The sequence below is a fragment of the Cherax quadricarinatus genome, chromosome 58 (genome assembly GCF_038502225.1).
Source record: "Cherax quadricarinatus isolate ZL_2023a chromosome 58, ASM3850222v1, whole genome shotgun sequence".
Lineage (NCBI taxonomy): Eukaryota > Metazoa > Arthropoda > Malacostraca > Decapoda > Parastacidae > Cherax > Cherax quadricarinatus.
The window spans coordinates 1,827,231-1,846,418 of record NC_091349.1 but is presented as its reverse complement, the minus strand read 5'-3'; the positions used below and the strand labels follow the sequence as shown (position 1 = coordinate 1,846,418).

At 38.2% G+C, this 19,188-nt stretch overlaps 1 protein-coding gene across 2 annotated transcripts in view; it reads right to left on the bottom strand.

Moving 5' to 3' along the window:
• Nucleotides 1–19,181, bottom strand: part of LOC128698036 (OTU domain-containing protein 5-A) — a 43,631-nt gene extending 24,450 nt beyond the window's left edge. The window contains exons 1-7 of one of the 2 annotated variants that reach the window (XM_053790088.2): nt 19,047–19,181; nt 16,568–16,761; nt 14,411–14,660; nt 7,664–7,774; nt 7,165–7,320; nt 6,223–6,379; nt 5,776–5,987 (exon numbers count right to left, since the gene is read on the bottom strand). In XM_053790088.2, coding sequence (XP_053646063.1) covers nt 5,776–5,987; nt 6,223–6,379; nt 7,165–7,320; nt 7,664–7,774; nt 14,411–14,660; nt 16,568–16,761; nt 19,047–19,178 — 1,212 coding nt within the window. In that variant the 5' untranslated portion in view covers nt 19,179–19,181. The remainder of the gene's footprint in view (nt 1–5,775; nt 5,988–6,222; nt 6,380–7,164; nt 7,321–7,663; nt 7,775–14,410; nt 14,661–16,567; nt 16,762–19,046) is intronic. The other variant, XM_070097502.1, reaches the window with a different exon arrangement.
• Nucleotides 19,182–19,188: the final 7 nt, after the last annotated feature.

Below are 19,188 nucleotides of genomic sequence, written 5' to 3'. Positions count from 1 at the left end.
TATAATATTTGCATTCTCTTTTGTCCCCTTTGCCTTTATACAAAGGAACTACGCATGCTCTCTTCCAATCTCTAGGCACCTTACCCTCTTCCATACTTTTTTTCTTTTTTCAACAAGTCAGCCGTCTCTCACCGAGGCAGGGTGACCCAAAAAAGAAAGAAAATCCCCAAAAAGAAAATACTTTCATCATCACTCAACACTTTCACCTCACTCACACATAATCACTGTTTTTGCAGAGGTGCTCAGAATACAACAGTTTAGAAGCATATACATATAAAGATACACAACATATCCCTCCAAACTGCCAATATCCCAAACCCCTCCTTTAAAGTGCAGGCATTGTACTTCCCATTTCCAGGACTCAAGTCCAGCTATACAAAAATAACCGGTTTCCCTGAATCCCTTCACTAAATATTACCCTGCTCACACTCCAACAGATCGTCAGGTCCCAAGTATCATTCGTCTCCATTCACTCCTATCTAACATGCTCATGCACGCTTGCTGGAAGTCCAAGCCCCTTGCCCACAAAACCTCCTTTACCTCCTCCCTCCAACCTTTTCGAGGACAACCCCTACCCCGCCTTCCACACTCCGAATTTTCTGCATAATATTCACACCACACATTGCCCTTAGACAGGACATCTCCACTGCCTCCAACTGCCTCCTCGCTGCAGCATTTACAACCCGAACACCCTAGCATTTACTTCTTTTACAACCCCATCTATAAACATATTAAACAACCATTGTGACATTACACATCCCTGCCTAAGACCTACTTTTATTGGGAAGTAATCTCCCTCTCTTCTACACACCCTAACCTGAGCCTCACTATCCTCATAAAAACTCTTTACAGCATTTAGTAACTTACCACCTATTCCATATACTTTTAACATTGTCACATTGCTCCTCTATCCACTCTATCATATGACTTTTCTAAATCCATAAATGCAATAAAAACTTCCCTACCTTTATCTAAATACTGTTCACATATATGCTTCAATGTAAACACTTGATCTACACATCCCTTACCCACTCTAAAACCTCCCTGCTCATCTGCAATCCAACATTCTGTCTTGCCTCTAATTCTTTCAATGATAACCCTACCATATACTTTTCCTGGTATACTCAGTAAACTTTTTTTTTTTTTTTTTCAACAAGTCAGTCGTCTCCCCCCGAGGCAGGGTGACCCAAAAAAGAAAGAAAATCCCCAAAAAGAAAACAAAAAGAAAATACTTTCATCATCATTCAACACTTTCACCACACTCACACATTATCACTGCTTTTGCAGAGGTGCCCAGAATACAACAGTTTAGAAGCATATACGTATAAAGATACACAACATATCCCTCCAAACTGCCAATATCCCAAACCACTCCTTTAAAGTGCAGGCATTGTACTTCCCATTTCCAGGACTCAAGTCCAGCTATACAAAAATAACCGGTTTCCCTGAATCCCTTCACTAAATATTACCCTGCTCACACTCCAACAGATCGTCAGGTCCCAAGTATCATTCGTCTCCATTCACTCCTATCTAACATGCTCATGCACGCTTGCTGGAAGTCCAAGCCCCTCGTCCACAAAACCTCCTTTACCCCCTCTTTCCAACCCTTTCGAGGACGACCCCTACCCCTCTTTCCTTCCCCTATAGATTTATATGCTTTCCATGTCATTCTACTTTGATCCATTCTCTCTAAATGACCAAACCACCTCAACAACCCCTCTTCTGCCCTCTGACTAATGCTTTTATTAACTCCACACCTTCTCCTAATTTCCACACTCCGAATTTTCTGCATAATATTTACACCACATATTGCCCTTAGACAGGACATCTCCACTGCCTCCAACCATCTCCTCGCTGCTGCATTTACCACCCAAGCTTCACATCCATATAAGAGTGTTGGTACTACTATACTTTCATACATTCCCTTCTTTGCTTCCATAGATAACGTTTTTTGACTCCACATATACCTCAACGCACCACTCACCTTTTTTCCCTCATCAATTCTATGATTAACCTCATCCTTCATAAATCCATCCGCCGACACGTCAACTCCCAAGTATCTGAAAACATTCACTTCTTCCATACTACTCCTCCCCAATTTGATATCCAATTTTTCTTTATCTAAATCATTTGATACCCTCATCACCTTACTCTTTTCTATGTTCACTTTCAACTTTCTACCTTTACACACATTCTCAAACTCATCCACTAACCTTTGCAATTTTTCTTTAGAATCTCCCATAAGCACAGTATCATCAGCAAAAAGTAACTGTGTCAATTCCCATTTTGAATTTGATTCCCCATAATTTAATCCTACCCCTCTCCCGAACACCCTAGCATTTACTTCTTTTACAACCCCATCTATAAATATATTAAACAACCATGGTGACATTACACATCCCTGTCTAAGACCTACTTTTACTGGGAAGTAGTCTCCCTCTCTTCTACACACCCTAACCTGAGCCTCACTATCCTCATAAAAGCTCTTTACAGCATTTAGTAACTTACCACCTATTCCATAAACTTGCAACATCTGCCACATTGCTCCTCTATCCACTATCATATGCCTTTTCTAAATCCATAAATGCAATAAAAACTTCTCTACCTTTATCTAAATACTGTTCACATATATGCTTCAATGTAAACACTTGATCTACACATCCCCTACCCACTCTGAAGCCTCCTTGCTCATCCGCAATTCTACATTATGTCTTACCTCTAATTCTTTCAATTATAACCCTACCGTATACTTTTCCTGGTATACTCAGTAAACTTATTCCTCTATAATTTTTACAATCTCTTTTGTCCCCCTTCCCTTTATATAATGGGACTATACATGCTCTCTGCCAATTCCTAGGTACCTTCCCCTCTTTCATACATTAAACAAAAATACCAACCACTCCAACATTATATCCCCCCTGCTTTTAACATTTCTGTCATGATCCTGTCAGTTCCAGCTGCTTTACCCCCTATTATTCTACATAATGCCTCATGTACTTCCCCCACACTCACATCCTGCTCTTCTTCACTCCTACAAGATGGTATACCTCCCTGGCCAGCGCATGAAATTACCGCCTCCCTTCGTCGACATTTAAAGGTTCCTCAAAATATTCTCGCCACCTACCCAGTACCTCCATCTCCCCATCTACTAACTCCACTACTCTATTTTTAACTGACATATCCATTCGTTCCCTAGGCTTTCTTAACTTGTTTAACTCTTCAAATTTTTTTCTTATTTTCATTAAAATTTCTTGACAGTGCCTCTCCCACTTTATCATCTGCTCTCCTTTTGCACTCTCACCACTCTCTTCACCCGTCTTTTACTCTCCATATACTCTACTCTTCGTATAACACTTCTGCTTTGTAAAATCCTCTCATAAGCTACCTTTTTCTCTTTTATCACACCCTTTACTTTCTTCCATACATTTATTAAATATAAGCACCAACCACTCGAAAACTATATCCCCACCTGCTTTTAACATTTTTATCTTTATCCCATCAATCCCAGCTGCTTTACCCCCTTTCATTCTACCCACTGCCTCACAAACTTCCCCTACCCTCACAACTCGCTCCTCCCCACTCCAAGATGTTATTCCTCCTTGCCTTACACACGAAATCAGAGCTTCCCTATTGTGGCATGCAAAGAGTACGTAACCTTTATTCGGCACATGTACACACCCTCATTGAAAGGCTCTCTCTCCCAACCAGCGAACCAGGTGCTAAGAGTTAACGATGGGGCCCCGTTGTTCAACCAGTACCCAGGTTCCAGCCAATAAGAAGATGGTTTTGGCAATTGCAGAGGTGATGTGGGTACCACTCACCTGTCTGCCCTTGTTATTCCCATTCTAGAGCTGGTTGAAGCACGTTCTGCTCTCTAGTGGCTTCTATTCTGCCTTGCTTACCGTGAAGTGCACTAATACCTATTGTTGTACATAGTGTATATAGTGTACATACTTCTGTTCTAAATTGGTGAAGGATAATACAAGTCAAAAAGTTTTTCTGCTGTGTTTATTTTGCTCCCTTTATACCCAGGATAACAGGCCTTAGGGACTCCTGGGTTGTAATACCTATCTTCATCACCATTTAACTATTCCTCAAAATATTCCCCCCTCCCCCCCCATCTTCCCAATACCTCTAACTCTCCATTTAATAACTCTCCTCTTCTATTTTTAACAATTAAATCAATTTGTTCCCTAGGCTTCCTCAACTTATTAACCTCACTCCAAAACTTTCTTATTTTCAACAAAATTTGTTGATAACATCTCACCCACTCTTTCATTTGCTCTCTTTTTACACTGCTTCACCACTCTCTTAACCTCTCTCTTTCTCTCCATATACTCCTCCCTATTTAGGAGGAAGCATCATAAGAATCAGAGAGAGCCTGGGAAATGGAGGGTAATCAAGTCCAGTCAATGGAAGCGATTTGCTCATATGGTCAGTACATGACCTGCTCAACAAGAGATTTGTGTATTAAAATCAAGTAACAATATTAAATAACCACATTTGTAACATGTATATAATGGCTCAATAGGTCAGTAAAGATTCTAACACATAATTTGCAAAGTTATTCAACATCCTTTTTTTTTTTTAAGTTACAGTAAAACACCTCAGTGAATTTCCACAATTTCGAACAAAAAAAAAAAAAAAAAATTGGCTGAACAAACATTGGAAGTATTGGTAAAATGAAAAAAAGTCTGTAATTCTGGATTTTGTCAATAGTGATAGTGTTTAGCTGTCTTCTGAAATATCAGTCCAACTCTGATGTTTGTCTGGTATGGGCCAGAGAAGTCATATCCAGGACTTGTGTTTTTCTTGTTTCCTGAGTCATAAGCCACCCATGCAATTCATTGTTTGTGCACTCACACTCATTATTTAGTTTCCAATTTTTCCTGGATTTAGTGCTTTGTAAAAGTTTATTAACATACTAAGTCAACTGCAATTAACAATGGCTTGTAAATCATGTGGTGGTGGCAAGAGGAAATGTGTGGTTCTCAATGTTAACAGAGAAAGTCAAGTCTGGCATCTCAGTGGCACGGTTATGCGAGGCATGTGACGTTAAGAAACACCGTCTGATATCTGTAGATGATGTTTACATTTTATCTAGTAGAGCTTTAAAGCTCCTCTGACTCAGAATAAAAGTTATTCTGAGTCCTCACTATCAATCACTGTGGTTTACGCCTCATTTCTCCAATGTGGAAAGGTAAGTAAAAATTGCTGTAAATTATGTACAGTAATATAATTACTATACAGTATAGTACTGTACTACTACAGGCTACAATACCCATATTCTTATTGTCCAGTTGTCATTTGAAGTATCAGAAAGCCTACTCATTCAGAAGACAACCAGACAATCATAAAAATTAATTTCAAAATTCAAAAGTTTCGGACTACAGTGGACCCACGCATAACGATTACCTCCGAATGTGACCAATTATGTAAGTGTATTTATGTAAGTGCGTTTGTACGTGTATGTTTGGGGGTCTGAAATGGACTAATCTACTTCACAATATTTCTTATGGGAACAAATTCGGTCAGTACTGGCACCTGAACATACTTCTGGAGTGAAAAAATATTGTTAACCGGGGGTCCACTGTATTGGCAAAATTGTACACCCCCCTTGCCCCTATTGTCCATTAATGAAAGGATTTGCTTTACTTATTTGTGTTAAATATACAATATTACAGGTTTATTAGGTAATGCATAAGGATATAAACGTAAAACAAGGATAGTTTGACGAAGAAGAATGTACATGTTAAGTATTGTGGTGAAACTGACCTGCTCCAGATGAACGTTCTCACTCTGCCTGGTTGCCTCCTTCATTAAATTTTTCTCTGCCTGACCTGGCTGGAAGCCCGGCAGACCCAGACCTACACCAATGGTGGCCTTGAAGGGGTCCACCAGGCTGTTATAGTGCGTGCCCATATGGTAACTTAACCGGATAGGCTCATTGTCAGTCTCTAGGCTACCTTGGAAACTGTTGATAGGTTCTGAAAAATATTTATAGTATAAATATACATGCATGCCAGCAAAGGCTGTATTTTCTAAATTGTTTTTATGTCATTACAATAACCTGCTTCTACTTTTACATATTAAGTCTGTGAATCAAAGCTCTTCTTATTTTTGTATCTATGACAAATGACTTAAGTACATATCCTAGCACCTATGCTTTAATGCCCATCTACACTGCAGTAATATATCTTGCTGTAGAATTTCATTACTCACCTACACTGTAGCAATATACTTCGATGATACGGTTATACATTTCTGACATGGCTGCTAATTCTATGTGGTTGCCAAAGCAGTCATCTCGTCTCTTTCTTTGTACATATGTCTGGAAGTTCTCGGATACAAAGGGAGCAAAAGCATCTTCATTAAGGGCCTGTGAAGAAAAGCTTATCTTCAGTCTCAGGTCTCTATAGTGCAAAATTCATTGTCTACATCTATTGTTATACAGGACATATGGCAAGGACTTCTAGAAAACATACACACTTTTTTTTAACACGTTGGTTGTCTCCCACTGAGGCAGGATGACTCATAAAAGAAAGGAAAATTTTTACGATCATTCAACACTTTCAAAATCATTCCACATAATTATTGTCTTTGCAGAGGCACTCATATACAACAGTTTAAATGTCACTCATAACAGCTAATATCCCAAACCCCTCCTTTAATGTGCAGGAATTGTACTTTCCACCTCCAGGGCTCAAGTCCAACTAACCGGTTTCCCTGAATCCCTTTAGAAAATATTAACCTGCTCACACTCCAGCAACTTGTCAGGAATATTTATTCTACACAGAATAAGTTACAATGTTAATTTGGAAATGAAATTGATAATGGTCCAGAATGGACCAAACCTCTTAAAAGTCCTTTCAAAATTATCGGTTATTTAGGAAATATATTCAACACTATAATCAACAGTTATATACACTTTTTTTTCTTTCAACACACCGGCCGTATCCCACCAAGGCAGGGTGGCCCAAAAAGAAAACCGAAAGTTTCTCGTTTTAACTTTAGTAATTTATACAGGAGAAGGGGTTACTAGCCCCTTGCTCCCGGCATTTTAGTCGTCTCTTACGACACGCATGGCTTACGGAGGAAGAATTCTGTTCCACTTCCCCACGGAGAAGTTATACACACATGCGACTAAAATCTGGAGAGACTCACTACATAATCCATGCAGTTTTTTCTAACACTGCTGTGCATATCCTGATCACCATAAACTTGATCAGCGATGGCACGGAAAAGACAAGCACCATCTTCACGCATCTTCTTAATCATGAGACCCTTTTTCTTCATCTTCTTTTCAAATCTTCGCTCTTTCTGCATGAACAAAAATATAATTATATTAATAGTATACAATAACAACAAGTAGACAAGTTAGACACAAGTACAACAGTTGGGTATCTTTATTTTCATAGATACTCATTTGTAGCAATTTTTTTTTTTTTACACAAATCAATTTTACAGGCTAAGAGCTGTTATCCTTCCTCAGTTCATTTTAAAGCCCTTAATATATTTACTGCTACAAGAATAATATAGAGGCCATCCCTGTCTAGCCTTATTTCTTAACAATACTGTACATAAATGAGTTATGCACAGCCTAACCTTGTTATATATAAAGTGACAGCCTACTTCCTGTTATACATAACGACCCACAACCTACCTCCTCCCACTGATCAGCAGTTAGGTTCCACCCAAACGGCTCATATTCGTCTCCACTGTTGTACCCGCTATGGTCATTGTCCTCTTCATCTGGGGGTTGCGAGGGTCCAGCCTATAATATCAAATACCACTGTGTTCAGTTGGGTGTTTTTCATTGTAGAATTGCGATGTCAACAATCTGCAGAGTGTCGTACGATAAGTACTGTACAGCTTAAGACATAATGAAGCCGAGAGGAGTATATAAAAAAATAACAACACTAAATCCTCATATGGCTATCTTTGCCTATTCTATTACACTGTATTCATTTTATACAATTACTTGTCTTTTAGAAAAAGAAGGTACATGATATTTACAGAGACTTGCAACCTAGTAATGCACAGCATTATGGTAATAACATTCAGCATAACACAATTACAGTGGAACCTCAGTTTTTGTTTGCCCTGGTTTTCATTGAATTCGGGTTTTGACTACTTTTTGGTCAAAATTTTGTCCCAGTTTTCGGTCATCACCTCGGTTTTTGTCAAGTTGACAGTGGTCCGCTGTACTGAACATGTCCAACCTCGCCCACACTAAGCATCCCACGTGTTCTGAGTCAGTCTGGCTTTGTTTCTCGTCAGTAGAGGGTGGTAGTGGTGGTGGTAGAGGGTGATAGTGATTGTGATGATGGTAGAGGGTGATAATGACTGTGGTAGAGAGTGGTAGTGATTGTGGTAGAGGGTGGTAGTGATTGTGGTAGAGGGTGGTAGTGGTTGTGGTGGTAGTAGAGGGTGGTAGTGGTTGTGATGGTGATAGAGGGTGGTAGTGGTTGTGATGGTGGTAGAGGGTGGTAGTGGTTGTGATGGTGGTAGAGGGTGGTAGTGGTTGTGATGGTGGTAGAGGGTGGTAGTGGTTGTGATGGTGGTAGAGGGTGGTAGTGGTTGTGATGGTGGTAGAGGGTGGTAGTGGTTGTGATGGTGGTAGTGGTTGTGATGGTGGTAGAGGGTGGTAGTGGTTGTGATGGTGGTAGAGACAACCTTTCCCCCTCTTCCCTCCTCGCTGTCTTCCATATGCCAACAAGAGTCGTCAATAAAGGTAAAAGTGATGTTAAATGTTCATTTATCCATTTCATTAATCCTTTATATTTATTTCTCATTGTTTTCTGTATGTAAAACTATAGTTATTCTCTATAAAATGTATTTTTTGTTAATACTTTAGGGTTTCTGTAATGGATTAATTGGATTTACATTATTTCTTATGGGAAATATTGCTTCAGTTTTCATCAGACTTTCTGGAACGAATTAATGACGAAAACCGAGGTTCCACTGTACCTCTTGACTCCCTGTACTTATGAAATCAATTATTATTATTAGGTACAGTGTTCAGAGACAAGTGCTGAACCCCTAAAATTCATACTGCACTTACAAAATGAGAGGTAATCAGGTCTGATCTGAGGAAGTGGGATAACTCACATTCCTTGCATCAGGAGCCCTTCTCTGAGCATCCTGGCACCCTTTGAAGGGTTGTGATATCAAACACATCAAAACTTTTTGACAAACTTCTCTAAATATTATACTGCTTAACCTTTTTAGGGTCCAGAGGCCAAATTTCAAAGTGCTCACCTGTGTCCAAGAATTTTCAAAAAATAGTTTTGTTATTTTTTCTTATGAAATGGTATAGAATCTTTTTCTGAAGGTAATAAAGCAAAAAGTACGAAATTTGATGGAAAACTGACGAAAATTATGCTCTCACAAATTTTGACGTGTCTGCGATATTTACGCATCAAGTGATTTTGCCGACTTTGACTGTTTCAACTACAAAATAAAGTGACTGGAATTTGGTAATTTGGCGAATTTAGTGCAAAGTTCAAAATATTCCAATTTCAAAATAGGGTCCAGAATAAACAATGCAGGCATTCCTGGCACTAAACTAACATTTCATCTGTTCATTAGTTACGTTTTCAGGCTTTACAAATGAATTCCATTTTGATTTTTAATTCACATAATGAATTTTTATTCAAACCAAAAAACAGAAGATTTACTGTCATGCAATACTGTAATAATTGTATAAATAATATCAGCACATTTGTGAACGTATATTAGATCCACCAGCTGGTGTGTATTAAACGTGTGAGGTCATTTGTTTACTCTTGAACACTGGCAAAAATTTAACATTTCCGCTACTTTGAGCACAGTTTCAAGCCATTTTCAGTACTAAAACCAATCAAAATCATCTCTATTTCTGTAATATATCTTCCATTACTCTGTAATATATCTTCCATTCTATCAAATGAAACCAAGAAATCGCAAATATACCTATAATAAACATACAAAAAATACTGCAAAGTTGCTGGTTTAATCGAAAATTACGGTCTCAGTTTTTTTCTCATTATGCAGTGTGTGCTGCAGGATTTGTTTTATGTGGTGCACACATACCACATAGATGTATTCTCTCATATCTAGGCCCAAATTTACCACTCACAGCTTATCAGAGTGAGCTGAGCTCATGGCGTAGCTCTACGGTTTGGACCCTCAACGTAAAGCCGTAGATCTACGGCACGGACACTGAAAGGGTTAATGATAACATTAATGGCTGAAATAGAATATTTTGGTTTTGATCACAAGTATGTAATTTACAACCCTTCAGCATTTTATGTAGTCTGTTCATGGCAAAGTGCTAAATCCATAAGGGTCATACAGTGCCTCAGATGGTAAATAATTAGGTTTGATATGAGGAAGGGGAAGGTAGCTTCAATTCCTTGGATCAAGATTCCTTCACCAGAAGTATTAAAACATTTTCATACAATGATGGAGGTCAGACTCAACTTAACAATAACACCTGACACCCACTAGTTGAAAGTTGCTGCTCCCAATGATATATGTACAGTACAGTGCTGCACAGTATAATAAATCATACTTTTAAAATTGTAACTTTTATATATTAGCTACGTTATTGTGCATATAATTGTATGTCTCAGAAACCCCAATTAACTAAAGATCACTGGATCAGTTTGAAAAAAAAATAGTCATACTTAAAGTATATCATTGTTCATTTAGCTACCCTTCTTCGTGTGCATATAACTTTAATTAATGCATAGTACATTCTACTTAACAGACTCGTTCAACCAGAACAAGTAATTGGCCTAAAATAGGACTCAAAGTAGGCAAAATCGCCAATGCGTAAATATTACTAACACAGCAAAATTTGTGAAAGTGCAATTTCATGAACTTTTGATCAAATTTGTGCTTTTTGTTTTATTACCTTCAGAAAAAGATTCTCTACCATTTCATAAGAAAAATCATTTTTTTTTTTAAATTCTTGGACACTGTGGACAAGTTTCAGATCAGGGGTCTAGGCAGTGAAAGGATTAAGCATTAGGATTAGTTTGCCTGAGATGCGGCTGCATAATAGTAGATTTCTTTTGTGCCTAACAATGTTTTATTACATGTAAACTACATTAGCTTTGTGCAGCATAAAAAAAAAATACAAATCTGAATTTGAATAGTAGTGTACAGTACATACAGTATACCAAGAGGTTACCAGAAGTCAATTAAGACCAAACCCTTGCAGCTTATAGTGAAGCATAAACAGCATGTTAAAAATTAAAGGGGCTCAGATGTGAGATTGCCAGGTACTCTTACCTGCCCATGATTACCTCCACATTGGATACTCCAATATGGAAATAAACTTGAATTTGAAAAAAAAAAAAAATGTTTTCTTTAGGAAAAGATTGTAAATTACAAATTAGGAATGCAACTTATTCATCAGTTTGATATTCTTGGTGCTTGTTCACAGTATTATCAGCTAAGTGATGTTTTTAATATGCATATTTAACCAACAAGTTAAGAAAGCCTAGAGAACAAATGGATTTGTCAGTTAAAAATAGGAGAGGAGAGTTATTAAATGGAGAGTTAGAGGTATTGGGAAGATGGAGGGAATATTTTGAGGAATTGTTAAATGTTGATGAAGATAGGGAAGCTGTGATTTCGTGTATAGGGCAAGGAGGAATAACATCTTGTAGGAGTGAGGAAGAGCCAGTTGTGAGTGTGGGGGAAGTTCGTGAGGCAGTAGGTAAAATGAAAGGGGGTAAGGCAGCCGGGATTGATGGGATAAAGATAGAAATGTTAAAAGCAGGTGGGGATATAGTTTTGGAGTGGTTGGTGCAATTATTTAATAAATGTATGGAAGAGGGTAAGGTACCTAGGGATTGGCAGAGAGCATGCATAGTTCCTTTGTATAAAGGCAAAGGGGATAAAAGAGAGTGCAAAAATTATAGGGGGATAAGTCTGTTGAGTGTACCTGGTAAAGTGTATGGTAGAGTTATAATTGAAAGAATTAAGAGTAAGATGGAGAATAGGATAGCAGATGAACAAGGAGGCTTTAGGAAAGGTAGGGGGTGTGTGGACCAGGTGTTTACAGTGAAACATATAAGTGAACAGTATTTAGATAAGGCTAAAGAGGTCTTTGTGGCATTTATGGATTTGGAAAAGGCGTATGACAGGGTGGATAGGGGGGCAATGTGGCAGATGTTGCAAGTGTATGGTGTAGGAGGTAGGTTACTGAAAGCAGTGAAGAGTTTTTACGAGGATAGTGAGGCTCAAGTTAGAGTATGTAGGAAAGAGGGAAATTTTTTCCCAGTAAAAGTAGGCCTTAGACAAGGATGTGTGATGTCACCGTGGTTGTTTAATATATTTATAGATGGGGTTGTAAGAGAAGTAAATGCGAGGGTCTTGGCAAGAGGCGTGGAGTTAAAAGATAAAGAATCACACACAAAGTGGGAGTTGTCACAGCTGCTCTTTGCTGATGACACTGTGCTCTTGGGAGATTCTGAAGAGAAGCTGCAGAGATTGGTGGATGAATTTGGTAGGGTGTGCAAAAGAAGAAAATTAAAGGTGAATACAGGAAAGAGTAAGGTTATGAGGATAACAAGAAGATTAGGTGATGAAAGATTGAATATCAGATTGGAGGGAGAGAGTATGGAGGAGGTGAACGTATTCAGATATTTGGGAGTGGACGTGTCAGCGGATGGGTCTATGAAAGATGAGGTGAATCATAGAATTGATGAGGGAAAAAGAGTGAGTGGTGCACTTAGGAGTCTGTGGAGACAAAGAACTTTGTCCTTGGAAGCAAAGAGGGGAATGTATGAGAGTATAGTTTTACCAACGCTCTTATATGGGTGTGAAGCGTGGGTGATGAATGTTGCAGCGAGGAGAAGGCTGGAGGCAGTGGAGATGTCATGTCTGAGGGCAATGTGTGGTGTGAATATAATGCAGAGAATTCGTAGTTTGGAAGTTAGGAGGAGGTGCGGGATTACCAAAACTGTTGTCCAGAGGGCTGAGGAAGGGTTGTTGAGGTGGTTCGGACATGTAGAGAGAATGGAGCGAAACAGAATGACTTCAAGAGTGTATCAGTCTGTAGTGGAAGGAAGGCGGGGTAGGGGTCGGCCTAGGAAGGGTTGGAGGGAGGGGGTAAAGGAGGTTTTGTGTGCGAGGGGCTTGGACTTCCAGCAGGCATGCGTGAGCGTGTTTGATAGGAGTGAATGGAGACAAATGGTTTTTAATACTTGACGTGCTGTTGGAGTGTGAGCAAAGTAACATTTATGAAGGGATTCAGGGAAACCGGCAGGCCGGACTTGAGTCCTGGAGATGGGAAGTACAGTGCCTGCACTCTGAAGGAGGGGTGTTAATGTTGCAGTTTAAAAACTGTAGTGTAAAGCACCCTTCTGGCAAGACAGTGATGGAGCGAATGATGGTGAAAGTTTTTCTTTTTCGGGCCACCCTGCCTTGGTGGGAATCGGCCAGTGTGATAATAAAATAAAATAAATTTAACCAACAACACCTCATCAATTCAGCACTGGCTCTTCTATCATAATTTATGACAAGATGGTTTTCCCTGATACTTCAACCTAAGGGTAAGGAAATCTGTCAGCCCCAGGTGGAGATATGAGTATGCTCCATATAACTTACCTGCTTTACTGAACTTCGAGGTCATGATCTGATCTACACAGAAGTTTATTAGTGGGAAAATAATGACAAAAATGTAGAAACAGTAGAGAAGTAGGGATATTATAGATTACTATGCAGTGCTTCAAATAGTGTTGCCTGTGGCAAATGTATGTTTATGTATGCACCTGCTCAGATGACCTGTTAAACTTTTCCCTGCCACACAAGAACTACAAATCTTCGAGCTATTTTCTTAAACTTTAAAACCACAAACTCAAGAGTAAAAGCACAGTGCCAAGCAATGAAAATTTAAATTTTTTGTTTTGATAAAGTTTGGAAATGTTCATTTTTATTATATGGTTTGACTGATTTGAGTTTTATTTTTCTAATGTTATTCCATTGCTTTTGCCATTTACTGTTGAGAAATGACTCCCAGGTTTGTACTTTATGCCTGACAAGGCATCAAATACAAACATCAGGTGAGGTATCACTTGGTGCTTCATCTAAATGCTAACACATCCACGGGATAAGCTAAACAGGAAACTAAAATTTGTATGTAATTTATTATTTATCCCAACTATAGTAGTGGATTAGGATGTTCAAATGATTCTACTGATTTTAAGGAGTGTTAATAGAATACTACAGTTTTATGTAGTTTGGGTACAGGTTGAAAAGAAGTCATAGGAGCCTAGCTTTTATTTTTGGTTGTACATATGCTTAAAAAAAAAAAAAAAATTGCTGGATTCATGCAGTACCTCCCTAACAAGGCATCAAGCCGGCACTCTTACAGACATCACACCGCAGATATTCTACATGTGGCCAGACTCACCTGTGGGGAGAGAGCCGGGGGAAGGGCGGGAGCAATAGAGTTTGACATGGGTAGTGGATGTGGATGAGGATGTGGATGTGGATGTGGATGAGGATGTGGATGAGGGTGAGGATGTGGGTGAGGATGTGTATGCTGATGGGGGTGAGGGTGGTTCACTGGTGTCACGCTCCACCCGCTACTTGTACTTGGGTAAGGTGGAGAGGTACTGCCCCGGTGTTCTCTATGGTCACGGTGTTTGGGACGCACACTTCTGTAAGCATCCATTGCATCAGCCACCTTCTTTGACCAAGAATAACAGATATGAAGTAGCTGCTAGTACTAGTCCAGACCAGTTCTTTTATTAACATTTTTAAATTAAAGATATTTAAATACCAGCCATGCTTACCTAAAGGTTATGAAGAGTACACACTTGCATACTGTATATGGTAAACAATATAGTCATCATTACACATAATGAGTTTTATTTCAGAAAGAAAACTATAAGAAAGCCTGTTTTATGCCTAAATTTTTCAGTGAAAAAAAAAAAGCCAGATAGAGGTGATCAATAAATTTTATATAAAATACAATATAAACAATTACAGGCCAATACAGTGGAACCTCTACTTGCGAGTTTAATCCGTTCCATGACCTTGCTCGCAACTGGATTTGCTCGTTTGTACAGCCAATTTTCCTCATTTAAATTAACTGAAATGTAATTAATCCGTTCCAGTGGAATTCTGTACTGTACTTTAATAATTTCGCTAATATCAACTCTACAGCTTATTTATCCATCTCACTTCATCTAATATGACATAATAAACAATATAAATAACATAGAAACCTGATATATATTCTAAAATTAATAAAATATGTAATTCATGTAGTGGTATGGGCGGTGTCGGCGGTGGACGAGAGTTTGTCTGGAGACAGGACAAAATACTCCTTGAATATTTCACTATCAACTCTATGGCTTATTTATCTATCACGGTTCATCTAATATGAAATAATAAACAATATAAATAACATAGAAACCTGGTATATACTCTAGAATAAAATGTCATTATGTAACAGGTGGAGGCGGCCACAACCGCTCCCTCTTTGTTGTGGTAAACAGTGCCATCTAGTGACGGCCTTTTGAAGCTGTCTATTATTATAATTATTATGTAGTACATTATTATATATAATTATTATATGTATTATTATACGTATTATTATTATTATATGTATTATATTATTATACTATTATTATTATATGTATTATTATTATTATTATTACAATATAAATAATTAGAAATTTTTATTCACACAAAAAACATAAGATTTACTGTTATGCCTTATTGCAATAATTGTATAAATAATGTCAACCCATTCACTACTGCATACTGGAATGGACAGTAACATTTCTCCTATGTTGAGCTCAATTTCAAGGTACTTTTTGTCATGAAAGCAATCAAAATCATATCTATTTCTGTAATAGATCTTCCATTCTATCAAATGAGACCAAAAAAACGAGAACACAACCATAAAAACCAAACGAAAATACTGCTAAGGGGTGGCTAATTGCTGAGAAGTGAACCCCATTATTTATGCTCTGATTTCTTTCATTTTTGGTGTAAGTTAAGAAACATCTTTCCATCATACATTGCCCAAGTTTCAATAAGATAGTCCAACAAACAAATGAGATACAATTCCCAAGATCAAGAGCAAGAGCCCTTCACCTGCCTTGAGGTCTGCTCGCTTATAGAAATTTTGCTAGCATATGAAAGCAAAACAATCAACCCATCGACTGCTCGTATTTGGAAAAACTCGCATGTGGATGCACTCGCAAGTAGAGGTTCCATTGTATTGCTATTAATATGAGGATGGCATCTGAAGCTTATATGGCTACAACAAAGCACTATATATGGCAAATACGGGTTAAGAAGGGTGAATAATTTCCAGTGTATGAAGGAAGAAAAATGGTAAGTTTGATACCATATACTGTACGTTAAGATAAAGATCCCGAGTTATCTTTGCACATACATTTAATTACATTAATTTTTCTCACTAGTTCAGCACCAACATCAAATGCCGAGAGAGTTTAGGCCATGATAGCGTACACTGAACTGTTGAAGCAATGTATTACCGAGCGACACATGAAGCCAATTGTGGCCCACGCCGATTTTCCCTCTATCATACCTGAGGGGGCTGGCTCGGTAGCGGCGCTTACTGTGTGATGGACCACTCTCATGTGCATCTTCAAAATGTGAAGGAGATGCATGAGATGAGCGCTTCTCCTCCCGGGGTGTTGACGTGGGAGGTGGGGGAGGCCAGCAAGGGGGTGGTGACTGTGATGACAAATACAAGGTGCCCCGGCTCGTCCCTTCCCCAGCCTGTAGGTGGAGTCTCAGCATCAGACACACAGGTAGTCATACAAACGCAGTCACTCACACACCTGCTTGTACACCTTGATTACATATATACATGTATATATACATGTATATATATACATATATATATACATACATACATACACATATACATACATACACATACATACACATATACATACATACACATATACATACATACACATATACATACATACACATATACATACATACACATATACATACATACACATATATACATATATACATATATACATATACATATATATATATATACATACATATATACACATATATATATATATATATATATATATATATATATGCATGCATGCATGCATGTAGACCATGCCACATGAAATGGGGTGACACTGACATGGTAAAACCATGCCTCTGACAGAATTTTTCCTTTATCTGTTGCTAGACTTGCAACATTTCATAGCCATGATGACATGTATGAAAGATCTTGAGCTAAAGATTTCCATTCCCATGTGGCTTGTTCTGCATTGTAATGATCACCTGTTTGAAATTAAATTGTGTATATGTATGTACAGGAGGCCCTCCACATTTGCGAGGGTTAGGGGATCAAGAACCTCGCGAATGTTGAAAATTCCCGAATGTTTGGTGCACAATATGTAGAGAAATATAATAATAATGTACTGCAGCATTCGTGAATGTTTTCATGCTCAAATATATTGTAAGGAAATACAATAATAGCATTTACTTAGCCTAACAATACTGCTTCCTTAACCCATTGAACCATGAACAATCATAAAAAACATGAAAACATAAAATACGTGAAAACACATGAAATCTGGACAGCTGGGCATTCGCAAATGTTCGAATTTTGCGAAAGTGGAATTCGCGAATGTGGAGGGCCTCCTGTACATGGGTGTATGATATATATAAAAGACAGAGAAAGTTTCTAGAAAGAGAAAAAATAGAAAAAGGAAAAAGGGGAAAAAAAGAGAAAAAGAAGAAAAAAAGAGAAAAAGGAAAAAAGAAAGGAGGAAGAGAGAAAGAGGATAAGAGAAAAAGAAAGACAAAAGAAAAAATAGAAGGAAAAGAAAAAAAAGGAGAGAGGAAAAGAGAAAAATAAATAGAGAAAAAAAGAGGGAAAAGAAAAGAGAAAAAGAGAGGAAAGAGCAAGAAACAAAGAGCAAGAAAGGCTTTCAAATGAGCTGATGGAGGTAATAGCTCTTAGCTTGTAAATAAAGTTAGGAACCCTAGATCTAACCTTGTAAAACCCTGTGTAAAAAAGGGAGAACAAATGAGAAACAGGGAAAGAGAAAAAGAAAAAAAAGAGCACCAGTGGGGAAAAGACCTTCCTGATTAATTGTATAACCTACCCTAATGTTACCCAACCAAACTTAACCCACAGTTTAATGGCTGGGTTAGGTTAGGCTATTTTGGGTTAGGATGAGTTACATTATTATATAAAGCTTCTATCTAAATTTGTCCAAAATATAACTGTTCCCATTGCAAACTATCATACATAATAAAAAAAAAGTACACTGTACATATTTATAAGACAAGGTGTGGCATCCAAGACAGAGGGAGTCTCAATTATTATTATAATCAAAAAGAAGCGCTAAGCCACAAGGGCTATACAGCAAGGGAGTCTCAAGAGAGCAGTAAAGTTAGTCTGGGTTTTTAATGTACCAAGCTTACCAGAGTGACAAGTGTTCTCAGATTATGATACAGTATTCATAGAGAAGTGCTAAACCTGTATGGGTCCTACAGTGCCTGAGGAATGAAAGACATTCAGGTATGATCCAAGGAAGATGAGAATAAGTTTGGTTCCTTGGATCTTGAGCTCCTCACTAGCATTAAGACCCTTGAGGAGTCGACCCCTCAAAATAAAATACTCTCAAGGAATTCCTTAACATGCATTAAATTAGAAATCTGAGAGATAACATTATCAATTGTCTTTAAAACTGAATTGTTTGTAGATGGAAGACAAGCATTTAAGATCACTGAATATTCTAGTAAGTTTATTTAGACACAGGTATACAAAAGCACAATTATCAGTGTAAATTACCCTCCAGGATAACCCAAAAAAAGTCAGGTGAAGTGACTTTTTCCACTAGGATCCTTGATTGATATGTCTTAATGTTTACATAAAAACATTTAGTATATTGAAGAACAAGTGCACGAATAGGACAAGACATATTTGTCAGTAATCTGCAAGGGTGATATAAAGTGTATGAAGTATGTGGGTGGATGTGAGTGAATATATATACGAGGGTGGAGGTGGGTGGGCGCACCTGTATATGGTTGGGAAGGGAACCCATAGGCATCTGGTGCTGGTGGGTGGTGGAGGAGGCTGTCTCACTACCCTCCACCTCACCTGACCCTGACCCCTGTTGTGGTGGCTTCTTCTTGGGCAGGATGGTCATCTTGACCAGT